The 19,601-nt window shown below is 30.2% G+C and overlaps 2 protein-coding genes and 1 long non-coding RNA gene across 7 annotated transcripts; all 3 read left to right on the top strand.

Annotated features, from left to right (window-relative positions):
- Positions 1–483: 483 nt before the first annotated feature.
- Positions 484–8,182, top strand: LOC105318691 (uncharacterized). 5 transcript variants are annotated; one of them, XM_066067251.1, is made up of 10 exons: positions 486–746; positions 2,675–2,768; positions 3,279–3,518; positions 3,952–4,203; positions 5,370–5,507; positions 5,759–5,896; positions 6,228–6,368; positions 6,870–7,007; positions 7,537–7,644; positions 7,840–8,182. In XM_066067251.1, the coding sequence occupies exons 1-10, from the start codon at positions 744–746 to the stop codon at positions 8,145–8,147; spliced, it is 1,560 nt and encodes a 519-aa protein (XP_065923323.1). In that variant the 5' UTR covers positions 486–743; the 3' UTR covers positions 8,148–8,182. The 5 variants fall into 5 exon arrangements, with proteins under 5 accessions (XP_065923326.1, XP_065923323.1, XP_065923321.1 ...); XM_066067249.1 differs by having other exon boundaries at positions 487–746; positions 7,537–7,698; positions 7,852–8,182; XM_066067248.1 differs by having other exon boundaries at positions 488–746; positions 7,537–7,698.
- Positions 8,183–13,559: 5,377 nt separating this feature from the next.
- Positions 13,560–16,379, top strand: LOC105344435 (uncharacterized). The gene is made up of 5 exons (XM_066079358.1): positions 13,560–13,692; positions 13,899–14,132; positions 14,447–14,701; positions 15,811–15,945; positions 16,162–16,379. Exons 1-4 carry the CDS (start codon positions 13,605–13,607, stop codon positions 15,831–15,833), a joined length of 600 nt encoding a protein of 199 aa, XP_065935430.1. The 5' UTR covers positions 13,560–13,604; the 3' UTR covers positions 15,834–15,945; positions 16,162–16,379.
- A 630-nt stretch (positions 16,380–17,009) lies between these two features.
- Positions 17,010–19,372, top strand: LOC136273804 (uncharacterized). Its single transcript, XR_010712050.1, has 4 exons — positions 17,010–17,110; positions 17,576–17,628; positions 17,818–18,023; positions 19,300–19,372. It is a non-coding gene; the product is annotated as an uncharacterized lncRNA (long non-coding RNA).
- The last annotated feature ends 229 nt before the right edge of the window (positions 19,373–19,601 follow it).

Raw genomic sequence — 19,601 nt, 5'->3', positions numbered from 1 at the left:
TCCGGAATAGACATGCAGATTTAAAAACACGACTATTTCCGGAGACCGACTTTAGTTTTCATTGCGTTGCCATTGTGCCTTTACGACGATATGATAAAATGAAGCTTTGTAGTTGATCCTTTTTTTATCGGTGGAAGGTGGAAGGTAAAAGTGTCAGCGACTCTTTTATAAAGGCAGTGCTTTCATGTTCATACATGTCTTAAAGTGAAAAGGTCAATTTGTTTAATGTGTGGTTTAATATTGTCTCTAGATTTGATTTTAAATATTCCTTAAAGTTTTATATTTGCATATACACACTTTTGCCTTACATATACACACTCACATTAGTTTATACATATTGAAGAGAAATCGTTTTGGTTTATATACATTGATCGTTTTCATGTACATGTACACATTTGATTTATTGTTTACAAAGATATAATTGACGTTTGATAAAACTTTTATACTGGAAATAAAAGGTTTATGAAACATTTCATCTCACAGATTAAAAAGAGAAACAAGCGGTTAAAATTAGATCGGTACACGAAGCCAAATGTTTTTGAGGCGGATATAATTATTGACCTTGACATTCAAAAATTGAAGGCAAACACATCTCGGGAAGTTAAGCATTTCATCAAGGAAGTAGATGTCGTGCATATGATGTTGTGATTTAATGTGACACATAGGCAAAACAGTTCAACCAAGGAACATAGGGAATCAACAGATTACTTTTCTTAACCTTGTGGATTGCAACAGTGAATAATATGGTAAGGTAAAATTGAAATTTTATAAAATATATATTTGCAATGAAAGAATATTGAATAATTACGTATATAGTGAATATATTTACTGTGAGCCCTTTTAGATAATATATTAAAATTATGAATTGACAAATGTTGAGTAAATGAAATGTCAACTCCTTTCTTAAGTGGTAGATTTGAGATTTGATACTCATTCACTTGCGAAGCACGTCCTCTGCCGAAAAAATGAGATACAACTTTCCAGAACGGGGAAATCAAGAACGTAGATTGACTTATTAACGACAACTGTAGGGCGAGTTCATCATGCATCGCGGGCAGATACCTTGGATCGGACTTCGATTAATACAAAAAGTTAATAAGTCAAATGAAACAATTAATACAATTTTGGTATTAATTGAAAGAACTTCCCAGAACAGGGAGCCTAGAAAGGGGTTGACTAATTCACATCATGACAGAAACCGTAGGGCAAGTGAACCTTCGGCTTTGATCAGCTACTTTGAATCTGACAACTTTGGGTTGAAATATGCATATAAATGGATATTAATAATGCATAACCTGGCGTGGTTTAGTTTGAATTCATACATTTCATACCACGACAGATTGGTTGTACACCTAAAACATTAAATGTATTCTATGTCTATTTACTGTCAAACGCAACCTCTCAGAAAGTTGCTATTGCTATATTGATAGAAAAATGCTGTATGCATAAAACAGGAGAATTTATAGCACCCCCCCCCCCTCCTCAAGATTGTTTTTCTTTTATCTAAAATCCTTCTTTGCGACATTTATAGAAATTATATTGAAAATCGACTTAAAGAATCAATTTTAGAGAGAGATACACTGTATACAAATCCACTGGTTTGAAATAAATAAATGTAGAATGAAAAAAAAAGGTTTATTTCTTAAAGTCAGCTGCTTCAGACTAGATTAAGGCCACGTACATGTACATGTGTACATATCCATTTCAGTTTAGAGTTTTCATCTTTGCCCGCTCTCCGAAATATCCAGCAATGCATTTTTTTTTAATTTTAATTCAATGGATTAAAATAAGGAAACATTTGGACAATGTGTATACAAAAAATGAAAAAAAAAATATTGTTCAACATATCAAGCACTTTATTATAATAATGTGTAAAGTATTAATAATTAAGCGCGGTGAATCATCAAGTGCTATCGTATATTAAATAATGTTGGCACTATTTTAATTGAGCAACTTTTTATTTGTTGAATAATTATAATTATATCATTGTTCTTTAAGCAGCACAATTTTACCAATTATTTAAATGGATATGGAGTTTGCATATGTTTAAAAAAGTAAACAAAACACCTCCAACACCCCTTACCCCTCCCCCTCCCCAACAAAATATTAATGCAAAACAGACACAATGCAAAAAATATAATTTATTCTTTGCTTTGGCCACTGGTTAGTGGTCCATCTGATTTTAAGTAGATTTAACCAATGATTGGACAAAGTTAGTTTGATAAATATCATATTTCAATGTTGGTTTCTTGGTCGTACATTTTGCTTATGCACCTCATCATTTCAGACATTTAACGTGTTCAAATTGCTTACATGATCATTATAGAGATGTATTAATTTGCATGAGTAGCAAAATTGCGTTCTCTTTACATTAATCATTGAAGAAAATGATACAAACAAAAATTCAAAGCCCATCGATGGCATTAAATCCGGCTCTAATAAGAACTCCTAAACAATTAATGTTAAACCAGGCCTGCATGAAATATGCACCACATTTAAAAAGAAGACGTAGATCCATTTCAGTAAATTGATGTGTATTTTTTTTTTATTTTTTTTTTTGCAGAGTCTATGAACACTTGTTGGTCAACATGTTTAAAATATAAGTTCAGCTGGCACTTCTTGCAGTGATATAAATGTGTAATTTTCCGTTTTCCGTATAAATGTTCATTTGCAGATATGGATGATTGGGTACATGTGTAATTTATCTCCAAACGCCATGTTAAAAACCGTGATTTTGTTTGCCTTGCCATGGATAGCATATGCTTACGGTATGTCCCTTTATATAAAGTTTGAGATATAATATGCAGTGTATTATGCAATCCCTACATTATTTGATACGCTTTGTCTCACTATCTCTTCCGTATCTCTTTTTCTATACCTATATATCCATTCTTTATGTCTGTATTATCAAGTTTATGTATATTAATGGATATATTTATCATAGATAATTATATGTATACCAAAGTTTCAAAAAGTATACATGATCAATTATGAATAAAGAATAGATATAATAACCAAGTTTTTAAAATTGAAAATATCTATTTTTCTGCATACAACAAATATGTCAATTGTAATGTTAACACTTTAATTAAGACAAAAAGATCTAACTTTATTGTGTTTTCTTGATCGCGTAGACCAGCGTTAATTGATATAAGAATGAGTTACATTGAATACATTATTCTGAAGGAATTTTTATGTGTGTCAAGAAAAAAAATGTTTGGTTTTTTTTTTGTTTTTTTTTTCAAAAAACGATCACTCTGGTGTTTATTCGATTTTAGAGAACGTTGCTTTACACAAAAATGCTTGGCAGTTACATCCCTACGAAAGTACATACTACAAAGACTCTTTGAACGCTTCAAATGCTGTTGATGGACTCAAAACAAACCTGTCTTTCATTGGAGGACAATGCACTCATTCTGGAAATGGTCAATATGAAGCCATGTGGCGTGTTGACCTGGGAGCTGTTCTAGGCATCAATCATATTACTCTATATTATAAAACAGAAAATGTTTTGTGGGGTAAGTATATCTATTTATATACCTCCTCTCTTTATTTCTTTCTCCCGCTATCTCTTTCTCTCTCTCTTTCTCAATAATTGAAATGAAATTCTTATGTGTGATAAAGTTTTGTGTTTTCTTTTACGCATTGCTTAATTAACTAATATGTGGTTTTTTTTAAAATGGTTTACCATGGTATCGTTTGTCAATACGGTTCTCCTAGATAAATTAACGATCACTTTGAAAACGTGTTAACAATCTGATTCTCAATGTCTCGAAATTACTCGACATGCAAATAAAAACACAGATATTTTTTTTCTATTTGCTCTTTGACCATCGCAATATTGAAACAAATACAAGATGCTTGGCATAATTAATTCGACATGAAACATAGCAATTCGTTGTGTTCTCCAGATTTTAATTTTTTTCGAATACAAGTTTCCTTTTTTTTTAGGTCCTGACAATGGGTATGCCCGCAGATTCCTGGGATTTTCTGTGTACGTATCAAATACAACAGATAGAAAAGACGGCATCCTCTGTTTCAAGGACGACTATTTTACCAAGTACACTATTCCAGCTGTGTTAACGTTGAACTGTACTCACTACGGTAGATACGTCATCTACTACAACAACAGAACATCAAGATATCTACCACCGGACTACTCACAGTATGCTTACAACGAATTGTGTGAATTTGAAGTATATGGTGAGGTCTTTAAAACTAACTATATAATTTTTTAGTGTTGCTATGAATCAATATGACAAAAAATGGATAATGATTTTTTAAAAGGGTTTGAAACAAGCATAAACAACAGAGGCAATCCGTTTGACTGCTCACCTTATGCTTAAATTCAACGTTGTGAGTTTGAAGCATATGGTAGGCTAAATGAATAAATTTATAGTAATAGTAAAAAAAAAACTTCCAAAAGGTCAAACTGAATCGTTTATCATGCTGAAATTGGCAGTCAGCTACCCTGCTCTTTGACTTCAAAAGGTGTATGTGAAGACAGAGTACACCCCCCCCCCTTTTTTTTAAATTTAAAATAGTAAATACTCTGCCCAAAGTCTTGAATTTAAGATTTGAAAATGTTGAATAAAAAAAATTTGTCAATTTGTTTCGGACAAAGTGTATACAAAAATGAATAAAGAAATGTGGCTCCACATATTAAGCATTATAAAATAATAATGTATAAAGTGTTAATCCCCGCACTTTTGCGGGTTACATGTATCATCTAGTAGTATATAAAAAATAGGCAAGCGTCAGAATGGTTCTTCCCCTAAACAATGTAACATACAACAACATAATTAATGTTATTGTCAATCTAATTTCATAATAATTCCTTCTGTGGAAATTTTCTAAATCTTTAAATAAAGCATGATTCTAATCCCATCATTGAATAGGTACGAAGGTGTTAACATAGTGACATTTTATAGGAAACTGATCTGTCACTTGATATATCATTTTTTTAGCAGTCAAACCTCTCACACAGTTTGTCTGGTTTTCTTACAAAAGACTTTTTATATCATAGATGGATAAATTTTAATTCTATTTGGACAGTTTATTTTAAAAAGATGCTTGTGCACGAATTGATTATTTGAAAGTTTAGCGACAGACTTGTTTTAAACACATCGAGCATGGTAACGCCCTATGGTATATACATGTACATTTAGCTTCTTAATTGATGTTGTCTTTTTATCAATTAAAAACTTTTCCTTTTTTTCCCTAATGCTTACGTAAACAATTACAAAAGAAAAGTCAAATATATTGGATCTGTTAAACATTTTTTTGTGAATTATTTTCAAGACATAATCAATTATTTAATTCTGTAACAAAGATAAATTTACCATAATAGTTATATATTGGTTGTATAGGTTGTCCAGTTCCTGATCACTATGGCAAGAACTGCAACCAAACGTGTTCATCTCGCTGTAAAGACAACAGATGCCACATAGAGACTGGATATTGTCTACATTGTGAAAATGGTTATCGGGGACCTTATTGTAAAGAACGTAGGTTTTTTGTTTTTGTTTTTATTTTTTGTTTTAATTTGTTTTCTTAGTTTTTTCGTTAACATATGTTCGGTATACATGATCATATATACACTTAATAAAAAAATGTTTAAAGTGAACAAAAAGAACTAAATTACATAGAAAAATGAATGACTTTTGAAAAATGAACAATTTACTGTAAACGATGTAAACAAATGTAGATTTGAATAAGCTGCTAAGAAAACGTTATATGGTGAAGTTTTATATTTTAGAATGTAAGAACAACACGTATGGAGCCGGATGTTTAGAGAAGTGTGGTCAATGTCTAGGTGGAGAAAAATGTCACTTTCTCAACGGCATTTGCAGTAATGGGTGTGAAGCCGGTTACTACAATTTTAGCTGTAAATCAGGTATTAGAGCTTAAAAAGAAATTTGAAACTATGATACATGGAGGAAAACTGCTTATTTAAGTAATTTTGAATTACCTTTCTACTGATGAATCAATTAAAACTAATACATTGAGTTGCTTTTATACATATATTAACGCTCTTTTGTGAAAATAAATATGTTTATTTTCAAATGCATACACATTTTTTTTTACTTGCGTTGAAATCGGAAAAGCAGTATGAATATACATGTAGATTAATGTTTTCATTTTGAAAAAAAAAACAATTATACAAATTATTTCAAAGTTTACTTTGGCAAACTTTGAAAAACGACATCTTACTTGTATTCTTTTAGAATGTCCAGATAGCCAATATGGAAGAAATTGTTTACAAACCTGCAGTAAAAATTGTCATGTGTCCTATACCTGTGACAAAATGACCGGTGCCTGCCATGGTGGTTGTATCGAGGGGTGGAAATTACCTCAATGTAATAAAGGTACATAACTATTGATTTAAAGTCTTAGCTATTAAGGCTGTAACACAACAAATATATTGGTTCTACATTCATTATCATTATTTTCCCAATTATTCAATATTTTTTAACATAAAAGTTGACACTTTTAATTATCTTGCATTCTTTTTAATTGAGGATGAACTTTAATTTAATGCTGATTTTATCAGCTTTTTTAGATAATCGTAGGTTTTATACATATACGTTTGCCAAGTCAGTCAACAATTGCTCAAACAAGATAATATGTATAAAATTGGTAACTTATAATAAAAACAAATCTTACTAATAAGAGGATTTTTTTTTTAAATATGGTAAGATGACGATCGAATAATGACAGTTTGTACAAAATTCATTTTAAAGCATTAAAGCGAAAACAAGTGATTTAAATATATGTTTTATCCCTCTCACCTTGTATGATATGTAAAGCGAATGAAAATAGGCATGTGGAATTATTTTCTATATGACAAAAAGAATTCTTTTTCTTAGAATGTGATGACAGAACATTTGGAACAAATTGCAGCAAAGTATGTGGTCACTGTTACCAGGGGAAGGCATGTAACAAGAAAACAGGGGTATGTCCCCCAGTGTGTGACTCAGGATACGATGGGCTCTACTGCAACCAATGTAAGAATCTAATTGTTTTATTTTATTGCTCCTCTCAATTAAAAATGTTATCAAAAGAATTCATTTTCCTACGTTTACAATTTTTTTCTTCAAAAAGTACAAAAATAAATTTAGATAAACATAATATATAAATGCAATAATAAAAAAAACATAATTAACTTTGTCTGATTGCTTATTCTTTTAAAAAGAAATTGTCAAACAGAAGCAAAAAAAAACAACAGCAAAAAACAAAGTTATTCTGCTCTTTGTATTCCTCTTATACAAATATTCTCTAAAAAATATGCTGTTTTTGTATGAGAAAACTAAACTGAAAATAGCTAAAATTCAAGCTACGCCTTAGAGATATTTTCAATGATGTTTTTCTCTTATCTTACATCTAGAAAGTTTGATTCTGTATATCGATTTTCAAAGAAAATAGAAAAATGCATCATTGTTTATGGAACACTTGATTAAACTTGTTTATGTCACCATGTCTACCTTGTAATTTGTCCCTTTTAAAAAAAAATCGCCACAATTGTCATTTTCTTAGCTAAAGAGATAAACAGAGATGAATCAAACTCGGACCCAGGTCCTTCCTCTACGCCCTTAACTGATGAAACTGAGTTTTCTCCCCTCACTGGGAAACTCAACTTGAAAGGTTCACATACTGGTTTTGAAACACATGAACAACAATTTGTAAATGATAAATTAGGTAAACTATACGTACTTTTACAAGCTTCGTAAAACACTACTTTCTTTACAATAATACAATTAATTTTTACATGCAAAAACTGCATCCACAATAAACAATTTTTTATGATTTTAATTAATAAACATGAACTGATAACTTTAGTTCAACCACCAGGAACACAGCAAGCAGTAGTGAATCAGCCAACAATTGCAACAATGGAACAACCAATGCAGGCTGCCACTTCTCCCATCTCAAAGACATTTCCTGAAGAACACTCCTTTGGAGGAAAACATAATGTTTATGATAGTCAGTCAGAACTCTTTGTTGCTGAAATAGAAAAACTGAAATTGGAAATGGAATACATCAAACTTCTGACGAAGAAAGTCTCATCAGAGATTGAAATCTTGGAGCTGAAAAAGAAATCTTTGTCAGCAAACTGTACAGCTCTCTCTTCATCCGAAAAACAGTAGCTCAGGTTTTGTCTGAAAAAGGGAATTTGTACTTTTTTTAAAGATGAACCTTAAAGTTATGACTAAAGTATTTCTCATTTAAGTTTCATACAGTCTATTTTGAAATTTGCCTTGTACATATGCTTATATAATGTATACTTAAATCACTCTCATCAATTATATGTGAACATTTACTAGCAGATCAGGCTGTTTCGCTTGGCTGATAATTTATGTATAAATCAAAATTTCATGTCAAAGGATAACTTTGATACCTGAAATGTTTGAATAAATGTTCCTCAAAGTTATTCAAATTGCATGCAACAATAATTGAGCTCAAGAGGTAAATATCTTCATTACACATAATATTACTTCTTAAAAAATAAGAAAAAAAAAACCCACAAATATATAGCTAATGATAAATTTGGTCATGCCCCGATCAAAGATAGCATGTCATATTATTCAAAGAATGATTTCAATTTACTTATCTTTATGTAACAGCAAGTGTACGATTATATACATGTATTTGAATAAAAGTATGCAAACTCCACTTGCGCTCCAATTATACGTCACTTGAATTTAATGTTATGTTGTTGTGTTTTACTTAAACGCAAAATAATACTATCTACGCAAAATCGTATAAAACAACTTCTGTGGATGATACGATCTTGCTTTATTTTTTGTTATAAAATGTAAAATGCTACACTTTGCGACTGTTTTTCACAAGCACAACATTCTTTAGGAGATGTCAGAATGCACTGGGTTTTCCATAAGCTTAGATTATCTGTAACAACATGAATTTGCATAGATCAGTTAGATAACATACTTCAACTAAGTTCTCTTAATATGTCATGAAAAACAAAAAATCATCAGAGGATGTTAATGTACATTTCATATTGACTTTCTGAAAAAAATTGTTATACATGCCCCTTTTGCATGTACCTACTTATTAACATTTCGTAATGTCGATTACTTCTCGTTTCTCAATAGTCGTAATGACGTAAAAAATGGTTATATAAACAAACAACAATCAAGATATGGTACAGGAATATATGAAATAAATCGATAGAACACAATAAATATATCTTTCAGCTTTCAGGCTCCAAAATCTGTACCGTAATATTTGGCTTAAGAAACAGCATGACCGTGAATAATCTGTGTACTGTCTTTTCACCAAAAAAACTTATACAACCATGCGTTGATGGATAATTCACGAGTTACATATAGCTGCAATTAATTTAATATTGTTAATTTGTTTTAGAGATCCATCTTATATCTGTTGAAGAGTATATCAACGAAAAGGTATAATGAAATATCAATGATTGTCATATGAGTACGATTTCAGTCTAATTGCAGGCAAATTTTAAGAGAAACGGTGTTATCTGAAAATCTGGGAATTAAAATCCTGACTGAATTTAGTGCATTTTGTGTTATTTGGTACGAAATATATTGCTATACAATTAACTTCACTTTTATTATCTACAAACATCGTAAGTACACCACTTCATAGTTTCATGTATTCGGACTGGTTTTTCCTTATTGATAGGACAATGTTTGTCTATATTTAAAATACCGACATTAAATGAGTGAAATCTAATACGACATAACATTAAAAGGTATTTCTAAATTCTCTTCAAGGATAAATCCAATTAAAATTATGCAAAACAATCGATGTTTTCATCAAAATTAGAAACTTGGATATATTTTTATTCTCTACTCTAATGTTTACACTTGTTAATAGATCATGCTTAATTCTGATTCATTCGAAGTGAATTTCCTGGTGATTTTAATGATTCATTTAATCGTTAACATCAAAAGCTTTATATCTAGGAAACAAGTTAAAAAACCTATAGTTCAACAAACATTAATACAATTGATTGTCCATCTTTTTTTCAGATTTCTAGCCGTCGGTCATACTTTTGCCTAATGTCACATGAAACAAATTGATAGCGATAATGACCAGTTTTACAGATATTCAAAATTATGATATTAGTTGAATTTACCATAATCTTTTATAGGAAAATATAACTTGTTACCATTTTAAAACGCACAATGTCTTCTACCTGTAGTAAATTAAATACAAACAACTTGTATGTAAACAAACCCTAAGATTATGAAAATGTCTTTGACAACATGATGGAAAGCATTTTGAATAAAGTAATGCATGTCAAAATGTCCAATCATTATGGGCATAGAGATATTGAATAATTATTTCATCTTCCGTTTTATAAAATCATCTTACAGTTTTTGGGTTTTTTTTGGTAGATTGTATTTTCAGCATTTTTATTTTGAAATTTATCAATAATCCTTTTACTCATTGTTTATCAATAGCAAAAGTTAAACTGCAAAGAGTACCTATTATGAAGATGATTGTTTTTTATGAGATTTTGAGAACCTTTAACTTTATAGTGATTAAACGTTATCTTTTAGTTCGTTAATTTTCGATTAACATATGTTTTATCGGACGCCTTGAATCTTTAAATCCATACTGTGAGAACACATTTTTAGTATCCGAAAATAAATGTGTGAAACATCAATGATATGATTTCCAAAAACATTAAAAAGAGAATTCTTATGCGTCATGTCCGGGTATATTTAATTATTATATTAAATAATTGAACTTGATATTTGTTAAATAAGGAAAAATATAACGAAAACTACATGTTTTCTGACTTCCTTATGACGTATTATCACTTTTATACCTTAAATAGATTTCCAAATAGTACTCGCAATATTCATTACACAGATTGATATATTACTGGACTAAATGAACTCATTTTTTTTTTTTTTTTTTTTTTTTTTTTTGCTATTCCAAATCATTGTGGGTTGTTTTATTTGTAGCGATTTTGAAGTCTTAATGCAACTAGAACCCCCCCCCCCCCCTAGACATCAGAGGCGAATTTTAATATGAGGGAAAAACGCTGGGTTTTTTTTTTCGCAAAATTGCGAGAGGCACATCTTTCTAATTTATGATATAGATTTGTTTTGCTTTGTTTTTTAGATAAAATTGAACGAATTATGATATTTATTCTACTTTCTCGATTTTTTCCCGTGCAAAATAACATATTCTATGTCTTTAATTGTATTGATATATTGTAAGATATATATAGTGGCTGGCCTTGTTATAAAATTAAACATGCTTATATACACGTTTCAACTGTATTTCACATGCACAACTTAATTTAGAGGATGTCAGCATTTCTTCGATGAGTTTTTCATCAAGTTAAATTATGACTAACAACGTCATTGATTTTGCATAGATCGATAAGTTAGCAGAGTTCAACTAAATTCCGCAAAATATTAAGAAAAAACCCATCACCAAATTAAGTAACACTTTAACTCGACTTGGTGTGAATGTTGTACTTATGGTTGACATTTTTTGCATGTAACTACTTATTTACTTTTTGTTATGTCAATTAACTCTCGTTTCTCAGTAGTTTTGATAACACAACAATGCAGGGTTGTCTCTAAGACCCGGGGAGCGGGGAATTTCCCCGCCAGTAATGCCTTAATTACCCGGTTATTATTGCATTTCAAACACAATGTAGCTACAAGTAAGACGCCCAGACTCCCCTTCGACATTTTTATTTCTTCCTTCTACGTCAATTTTTGGAGACAACCCTGACAATGTTTATATATACAACATACATCAATACATGGTACAAGAATATCTCATGGAAAATTATTACTAACACAATGAATCAATCAATAAACATTCTAATTTAAATACATTTGCTGAAATAATTGTTTCAATATCTAGAATGATCGTGAATAATATGTTTACTATGTTTTCACAAACATAACATACTAGTATATGTAGCTGCAATTAATTTGATATGGTGACTATGTTTGAGGGATCTTTTTTTTATAAATCGTGGCTGTAGTAGAATATAACAACAAAACAGTATAATGCAATATCATTGATTGTCATTTGAGCAAGATTTTAGTGTAATTGCAGGCAAATTTAAAGAGAAACAGTGTTATCTGAAAACCTTGATCCGGTTGCACAAACGTTAGTTAAATTTAACTAGCCGTTAACTTGACGTTAACGTGACGTTAATTTAACAGCGAGTTAAATGGGTTGCACGAACGTTAACTTATTGTTAAAGCTTAGTTTATTACATGTAGGTATATATTTCGGACATAGTGCGTAATGATCTGTGAAGAGAAACAAAACGAAGTCAGCCCATGTCGGTGGAAATGCATGTACTTGTTATCAGAATACACATTCATAGATTTAAAACAACATTATGACAAAATAAGCATTATACTAGCATACATAAAAACACATACTGGACCAATTACTAAATTGGTACGTAACATACAACGTGAGGTTTTATGCTAAGTATAACGTATTATATACTTATAAATTTGACGTATCGGGCCGAGAAATACACATCTCTTTTTATCCTTTCTTATCCTTGGTAAACTTGTTTATTAAATTGTTTATGAAATGAAAATTGTCCATCTTAAAGTATACATATTATCAATGCAAACATCTAGAAAGAAAAAATGAAAGTGTTAGCAAATATGAACGCTGTCAAGTGACGTCATTTTTGATACTTAAAATATGACGTCAGTACTTTATAAAATTAATACAAGATTGCTAACATTGATGATCGGTGTATCATGTGCCCCCTCTGAGCCTATTTAAAAACACGTGAAAAAAATACATGTATCATTAAATTATATCAAACCTTGCAGGTTATGCTGGCCCTACGTTTTTATGCCTCTAGGAGCTTTCAGTAGGTTATCGGAGATACAATGGGGTTTGATAAAAGTACAGTCAGCAGGGCTATCGATACTGTTACCAAGCAACTACTCCACTTTTTAGTAGTGATAACTACTACCCCAATATATATCAATAAAGATATAAATGTTAAAATTATTATTTCATTCTTCTTTTCACAAATTCAACTAACTTTTCTATGTTCTAGCATTTTTAGGACGTCACCTTTAATCTTACAACTGGTCATTTGCTGTACATTGAGAGCAAAACCCGCACCGAGTACCGTCTATTGAATATGATTTTTTATGAGATTATTAGATCGTTTAACTTCATAATGATCAAATATAATTGTTTTTTTTCCGTTAATTTTAAATGAATATATTTCTTATAGAATGCCTTGAAACTTTAAATCCATATTGTAAGAAGACATTTACTAGTATCTAAAAATAAGTGTTTAAAGTATTCATGATCTGATTTTCCAGAAAATTAAAACAAAAAACTTATGCGTCATGTCTATGTAAAATCAATTATCACGTATGTGTTGAATAATGAGACTTGATAATTATCTTTATAATAAGGGAAATATAACAATGATTGCATAGTTCTTTGACGTCCTAATTACGGTATTACGCTTTTATACCTTAAATAGATTTCCAAATATTGTATGCAATATTTTTAATTAGACTGATTTGTTTTTTTAAAAGTGGCATGCCTATTGACAGAGTCATTAATGTTCACAGAATAAGAAACATATGAATATGTTCTTCAAGTTCCGACTGTATATGTGTTATAAAGACGTCCTAATATTGCTCAGCCTGTTGACAATAACCCAAGCTTACGGTAAGACTGTCAATTTAAAAGTTATTCATAGTTAAAGACAATCTACAAATGCAGGTATCTTAGAGTTATGACGTGCATTGTACGTATATAATTTTTGCTTGAAATATGGTTTTAATCTTATTATCTTTATAGTTAAAAGCGGTAAATATGAATAAGTATCCACAAATGTTCTACGTTAATAAATATATTTTCTGTAATGTTTCCAGTTAATGTTGCCCTTAACAAACCAGCTTACCAACAACATCCACACAAAACAGGTCAGAAGAAATTCGACGCCAGTAATGCTGTAGATGGGCGTAAATCTGACCTCAGACCTTGGGGAGGTCAATGTGTTGTATCAGGTGATGAGAAAAAAACTGCCACCTGGTGGGTGGACCTGACTAGAGTCCACAGCATCCATCATATCACCATCCACTACATGACCAACAATAAAAATTGGGGTACATGTAGATAAACATTCACAATATTCTTTTGCTGAGTTTGACATTTTTTTTCATTTTAAAAAAAATAGTTGATAGTAACTAAACATATATTCAAAAGTAATATCTTAGAATAAAGATAAAAACATAACTAGTAAATTGAAAATCTGAAAAAAGACCGAATTCTTGATTTGTCCACAAGCTTAGATACTTTGAACGTGTTTGAAAGGTTATTCAGGTTTTGTATGTATATTAGCAAACGTCTTTTATATGATCAATAATAAATGTATTATTAAGACACCCAATGATTTAATTTATAGATTTATCTTTTGTAGGACCTTTTAATTACTACGCACATTTTTTCCTGGGGTTCTCTGTGTATGTCTCCAACACTCCGGATATATCACAGGGAAAGCTGTGTTTTAAGGACACCAACTTTACACTAAACATCATCCCAGCTGTCTTCACCACTGCGTGTCTTTTACACGGACAGTATGTAATCTACCACAACGAGAGAGCGCCAGGGCTTGTCTATCCTAACGGTTATTCTGAATATGCAAGAACTGACTTATGTGAAGTAGAAGTATTTGGTATGTGTGCTTTTATAATGATCTTAGAGAATTAGTAGTTTATAAACATGTTCAAAAATCAGTAACTTACAGAATATTATCCTCCATTTGTCTTCATATTTGAGCAAGCGTTTGCATGGTGTTTTAAAATGCTTATTCAATGCACTAGAAAGAAAGTATTAATGTTCCTGAATTAGAATGCATTTACAGTGTATATAATAGCCCGTTCATGGTTTTGACTGCCCTAATTTTGACATGCAGAGAATAAACAATAAAAAACAGATCCAGCTCATAAGGGGTTTGAAAAATGTTCAAACAATAGCTAAAATAAATTGCTAGTAAAAATTATTGTCATATCTCACTCTTATACTGATGTTTATGGTATTTCCTACATTACCGTATCAAACCTTACATAAGGAAGTAAAACATATATGTAATTAAGAAATATAGAGTCGATACAGGAAACAATTAGGATCAATTAATTAATTATGTCCGCTTATATCAAGAGTTATCAAATATTCAGAAATTGCAGAGAGCATACATATTTTCCCCAGGTTTAGTTAAAAAACATTAAACCGTCTAACTAATAAAACTTGATTAAAAATATCCTATTATATTTTTAGATTCAAAAATTTACATTTTAAGCTATCATAATTTCTGCATATATGTGTCTTAATTGTTTAACCATTTAATTTAGAACCTATCTTTGGAAACAAATACAAGTATATTAAATATGTATACATGAACGAGTAGCTAATTTGTAAATGGTATGAAAAATTTAATGTTGAATAGCATGAGATATTCCTAAATTGACCTTGCGCACTATGGTATATAACATTAGTTTCATTATGAATAAAATGTTCATTAGATAATTAAGTGTAATTAAATTATGTTTTGTCACTGTTTCCGTTCGAAAAAGCAAATACAAAAAAGAGGAAAACAACAAAGAAAACAACAAAAATCTAACAAAACAACAAAACACCCAATCTAAATTTAAAGAAAAGTTACCAGCTTTTATGGTATCCTTGTAACTGATATTTGTACTTTTGGATGAATATACTAAACACATGAAACAAGAAAATATGTCGATCTATTTTTTAGTTGATTTTATTAAATATTTACCTCTCTAGAATGTGACGTAGGGACGTTTTGAACAGATTGCAGTGGTGTATGTGGTTATTGTAATCGGGGACACTGCAATAAAAACACGGGAATCTGTGCTTCAGGGTGTTCGCCTGGATATCAAGGGATATATTGTAATAAAAGTAAGATAACAGTTAATATGTGTAGAAAAAAGAAATAGAATAATAGGAACATAAACCGGTTTAGTTTTTACTTTGCAGCTGTTTGCAACCTATATGGACGTTTCAATAATCTATTAATTGTGCATGTTATAGTAGACATAATAACTCTTATTTTATGTTGTTTTAAAACTGTTAATATATTCACATGACCATTTTATCTTTCCATACTATTCACAGCATGCGCCTTAATGCGTTACGGACCGAATTGTGAGCTAACCTGCAAAACAAGTTGCCTGAACCAAACTTGTGATTCTAAAAGTGGGACTTGTCTGGAAACGAAACCGTTAGTACCTGTATGTACTAATTATTTATCAGAAATTTGATTTATGATTGCCACTTTGTTTAATGATGAAATAATGTGTATATGTTCTCACCTAAACAAGTCGTTATTTGTTTGTATGGTATAATACATCTACCTCATTTTTTCCACTGTGTTTATCCAATTGAACAATTCTTATTTGTCACAAAAATTAATGCATACCCTTTGTTTATGTAAAAGATAATGGTGTTCGTTTTAGAGTCAAAAATTTAAAAGTTAGTTTTTCATTATATTTTCAAGGCTTTATATTTGTTTTTTAAATATTTACTAATGAAATTTCGTCGAATTAATATATTTTCACTGTAAACGCAATACTAAATATAAAGATTGCAATGATATGTCATTATATTATAATTTATGATGAAAGGCGTTATTTTATTATCAATTTGTTGTAAAATTTCGATACTTTGATACCACATTTTACCGATACAACTCTTTGAGTATATATATATATATATATATATATATATATATATATATATATATATATATATATATATATATATATATATATATATGGCCCAGTGGTTAGCGCGGTGGCCGCTCACTGCTAGGAGAATGGGTTCCAGAGGTCGTGAGTTCAAGCCCCGGCCGGGGCGGAGGTGGAGCTCCAAAAAGGTGAATTTCTCTGTGCTTTATATATATATATATATATATATATATATATATATTCCATGCACACTCTATCCGACTGATCTCTTTTCAGGTAGTTCAAAAGAACAATAACAATATAATGTTGTTTGTAATTGGTGGATCCTCGGCAGCACTGTGTCTCCTAATCATTATTGTGTTCAGTTTATATAAAAGGTATTTATTTTCATATATTGTACAGGTTACACTTAGAAAGACTATAAATAATTGCAAGAACAATACGAAACAAAAAATAGCATATATTTGTATGACTTATTGTGTTTCTGTTTTGTTACAACTGTGAAGTACTTTCTTACAGATATTATATTATTGAGACGCTGACAGAAATATTGATAATCATAGTGCATGCATGTGATGTTTAGATTAAGTATGATAACTTATGCAATCATATACAGATAATTAGAACTTATCTCAACAATAACCTGCCAAAAATAGTTAATATTTGTTGTTGTTGTTGTTGTTAACTTTTTAAAAGAATGTTTCACGATATTAATCAGTAAAATATAATACAAGTATGTAACTCTAAATTCTTTACAGTTATGGAATTTGATTCGAATTAGATCTAATGTATGTATTTCGTTTTATTTATTTTAAAAATACTTTGAAATCAATTAAACACAGGACTATCAGCAAAAAGTGTCAAAAATCAATGCCAAAGAAAACGGAATCAAAACGTAAGTTTGTTTTTAAGTATTCTTATTTAAATCTTTACAGTGGATATGTATTACAAAAAAACATTGCTTTGTGTGTCTCTTGTGTTCAATAATGTAGTAATATTGACTAAGTAAGGTTGCTGCGTACGTTAAAAATTTTGCAAACAAACAAGAAGACTAAGAATCTTTTTTTGCATGATTTGATTTTAGGCAAAACATACGAAAATACTGACTTGAATTTAAACACTGACGAACCATCAAGGCGTCTAATAGAAAGACAAATGAATGCTATTGACAAAAATAGTTACGAACAAATACACATTCAAAATTCCGCTGAAAATATGTGCACCTACGATGAGTTGTTCGCCATTCCAATAAATGACACTGAATCTACCACACTTAAGACGGACAGGGAAGTATGTTTTATGATAACATTTGATTTTTTTTTCTAATATAATTAGAACTCTTTTTTATGTTTGAGTTATAAATATCTGTTTATTTTTTTTTTTTCTGAATTTAACCAACTATATAATTTCCAACATCTTCCGTTTAATATTTCAACAGATTCAAATCATGATGTGTCATTCATTATTCATATGCATCATGTAACTTGTTGTTGATAAAATATCCCATTGTCCGAATCAATTTGCATAAATAATTGATAACTTGAAATGTGTATGCTTTTGTTAAGCCTGTACACTTTGTTCTACAATACAAACGTATTATTGTGGTTGATGTCATAAGTATTAATCTATACTACTATTTTATTTAATAGACCCGAATTTTGGGGCTTTAATACCGAAAAATCGGAAAACTATTTTGTTTTTTATATTTTAAACTTCATTGGTACTTGAAGATTACCAATTTGTTTATTTTTTTTCTCAATCAAGCTTCTTTAATTTATAACAAACGAAAATTCATTTTTAAAAACCCGGAAATCGTCTGGATTATTTGGATTTTACATTTTTGCGCATACGCGTTACATGCATGATAATCACGGGAGGCTCTTTAGTTTATGTATCACAATATCACATTTGCATAGCTAACTTCAGCAACATTATTACAAATACATGTAATTTTTCATTGAACATTTGTCATATATTCTGTTCGTCAAAGGAAATACGGAGATAACTCTAACTCAGTGCATTTAAAATGAAAAAAAAGTTCCAAATATCAACATGGTGTGTAAATTCGAAGCGAGTAAAAAACGGTGGTGAAAAAGTTTTGAATTCTTCATTAAGATGAATTACATTTTTAGATAAAAGGTATTTCAAGCCTCAAAATGGTTTGTTATGAATAATTTAACTGTTATTTTCAATGCAGCTTCATTGGTTTTCTCCAAACACGATTTCGGAGCGATTCTGAATTTGTTTGCTACATTACGGGTATGTGGGAGTAGGGACGTATATACGTCCCTGGTTGGTAGGAGGCATTTAACTGTGGCAAAGACCTGTCCCGAGACACAGTTAGATTATTCTTACTAAGCAGAGTGTAGTAAAATTACTAGCATTATTGTAGACTGAAAGCTTGGTTATGTAAATGTCAACAATACAGTGTGTTTATGTATCAATTTCGTAAATGTCCGATATCATATTCAATACCATCCCGTGCACGCACGGGTCAAAGTATAGTTATGTATAAATATTAATTTACTAACAATGTTTTTCAAAATGCTTTTTGTCGTTTTTAAAGTCTAGATCTTCATTCAACAAAGGAAAGATGTACATGAATTGTACTAAAAATGCCGTCCAAACAACACTTCCATGTAAGAAAAGCTTCATCCTGATATTTTAAATTAATTTGTTTCAAACTTTAAAAAAGAATTTTTGTGATTGTAACTGCATTACATACATGTAGTATGTAAAATAAAATACATTTTTGGGATAGTCAAAGTTTTACTTGTATTTCTATTGCAAGTTGATATCCCAAAGGAAAAAAATCCTATGAGGTTTATCAATCTGATTATCTGCTTTACAGACAATCAGATCAGAGTT

This window comes from Magallana gigas, chromosome 1 (genome assembly GCF_963853765.1).
Source record: "Magallana gigas chromosome 1, xbMagGiga1.1, whole genome shotgun sequence".
Classification (NCBI taxonomy): domain Eukaryota; kingdom Metazoa; phylum Mollusca; class Bivalvia; order Ostreida; family Ostreidae; genus Magallana; species Magallana gigas.
This window is presented reverse-complemented; position numbering and strand designations above follow the sequence as displayed.